Source organism: Hetaerina americana, unplaced genomic scaffold (genome assembly GCF_022747635.1).
Source record: "Hetaerina americana unplaced genomic scaffold, ioHetAmer1.1.p SCAF_61, whole genome shotgun sequence".
In the NCBI taxonomy this organism is placed as follows: domain Eukaryota; kingdom Metazoa; phylum Arthropoda; class Insecta; order Odonata; family Calopterygidae; genus Hetaerina; species Hetaerina americana.
In genome coordinates, this window is record NW_027287217.1 from 785,018 (window position 1) to 787,039 (window position 2,022).

The 2,022-nt window shown below is 35.7% G+C and overlaps 1 protein-coding gene across 1 annotated transcript; it reads left to right on the forward strand.

The window, feature by feature from the left end:
* The first annotated feature begins 384 nt into the window (after positions 1–384).
* Spase25 (Signal peptidase complex subunit Spase25) lies at positions 385–1,908 on the forward strand. Its single transcript, XM_071594440.1, has 5 exons — positions 385–667; positions 820–891; positions 1,006–1,139; positions 1,231–1,392; positions 1,521–1,908. Exons 1-5 carry the CDS (start codon positions 623–625, stop codon positions 1,705–1,707), a joined length of 600 nt encoding a protein of 199 aa, XP_071450541.1. The 5' UTR covers positions 385–622; the 3' UTR covers positions 1,708–1,908.
* The last annotated feature ends 114 nt before the right edge of the window (positions 1,909–2,022 follow it).

Sequence of the window (2,022 nt, forward strand, 5' to 3'; positions counted from 1 at the left end):
TTTATGGATTCCGTTCGTAGCATTGGAATGTTTAAACATGGCCGCGTGAGTTGCCATGGCAATAAGTCAAGGAACACCATCCAGTAAATCCACTCACTAGACTAACTTACCTTACCGTGGTGGCCTGAAGAGGCCTCTGATTCAGAAATAAGGGCGCTTAGACGGATAAAATTATAACTAAGTCATATTGCGATTGCTACCCTCAAATTGACAGGTATCATCGAATTTTCTGTTAATGTACTGTTGTTAATACTTGTGTCATATGTTATTAATCAATTTCAAAATTTCTGATAGTGGCATGAGCTATTGAACGCTGATTTTAAGAAAATAAATATTACGATTAATTTTGGAAACTGACAGCATTTTCAAGTAGTTCTTAAAGATGCCGTAAGATAGCAAGACGAACATCAATTTCCATATCGCGAAATTTGCTAAGTCGACTTTATATTTGAATTGCATCTCCATACTTGCCCTAATTCTTCATTTGACGATATTTTTTATCAAACTGATGATATTTAAACCTTTATTACTGAGAAAATCTTGATGTACCAAGTTTGTATGTGTTTACGAATGAATATCTTATGTTGATGCTCTTTGGGATTAACACGTCAGGGATTGAGATATGGCGTCGAAAAATTCGAAGGATTCTCAAGCAGTAGCTGTTTATGTATGTATTTCAAATTATATGGCTTGTAGTGTTATAAAATAAACATACGAGTGAATATTTTTATCACTTAATGTCATTGATTGACGCTGCGTCAGATTTTATCATAAGGTAGCCTCAAAAACCGGCATGGTGCCATTCACCTTATGTTTCAGGATAAACCTGTCAGAATCAATAAGTGGGACGGTTCTGCTGTCAAAAATGCTCTCGATGATGCAGTGAAAGAGGTAATTCCCCATGCTAAAGGTTTATGTTCATCGTGGAAATTGAATAAAATATTGGTGATATTATAGAGTTTTCCCTTCCAACTGCCTGTCATTAAAATTATTGTATGCTAATAGGTATTAACCAGGAAGTTCAATTATGTGGAAAGCTTCGCCCTGATGGATGGTCGACTGGCAATGTGTGGCTTTGCTGTAGCTGTGGCAATGTTTGCACTAGTTTGGGATTATCTTTATCCATTCCCTCAGTCTAGGTAAAGTTAACACAATTTATTTTGGTATTCTAAATATTAAAGTTTTTACCGCAGCTATTTGTGTTCTGATATTTTATTTTGTTATTTATAGGCCTGTACTTATCTTCTGTGTCTCCACGTACTTCATTATGATGGGAGTTTTAACATTGTACACCACTTATAAAGAAAAAGGCATCTTTGTTGTTACTATCCAGAAGGATCCTGCAGGTTTTGTGCCAGATAGTATATGGGAAGCCAGTTCTTACCTGAAAAAGTAATTTTTCATATTAACATCCATTTTTTATGTATCTTTATGGGGATCATTTTCTGGAGTCTCCTTAATGCCCCAACTCTAATTGTAGATATATAATTGTATGCTTAACTCGTTTTTAATTTATGTAGGTACGACGACAAGTACAACCTTGCTCTTATTTGCCGTGATGGACGGACCGGAGCAGTCAGGGAAGCTACAATTATTAAATCTGTAGCATGTTTCTTCGACGAAAATGGCACCTTGTTGCATGACCTGTTAGAGCCTGAGGTCACAAAACTTCACAATGGGTTGCTTTCAGATAAAAAAGATAAATAGTGCATCATTATGAAGCTAAATTATGCATATAGTGAGAGCACCAAATTTATTTAAGCATCGGCAGTGTTGGGCGCCCGTGAACTTTAAGAACAAGTGAACTTGGGTTATTTTATGAGAGACTTAAGTCGGCTTTTGTGAAGCCAAGAAAAAGTCTGTTACAATTTGTGTTGGTTTGTGATAAAGCATGGAAGTGGATACTTATATTATATTTTTTTCTGCATCATTTGAAAGTCATCCTTTAGGAAAAATGTGTAAACAATATAGGTCTCTTGGATAAGTTTCTCACCCTTGCCTCTCATCATCTCTAAATGAAAT

Excerpts from the sequence above, each read along its gene's own strand:
- Spase25 (XM_071594440.1), top strand. The coding sequence starts at position 623 with ATGGCGTCGAAAAATTCGAAGGATTCTCAAGCAGTAGCTGTTTAT. Across the intron at positions 892-1,005 it reads TCGATGATGCAGTGAAAGAG|GTATTAACCAGGAAGTTCAA; the intron begins GTAATTCCCCAT and ends GTATGCTAATAG. Across the intron at positions 1,140-1,230 it reads TATCCATTCCCTCAGTCTAG|GCCTGTACTTATCTTCTGTG; the intron begins GTAAAGTTAACA and ends TGTTATTTATAG.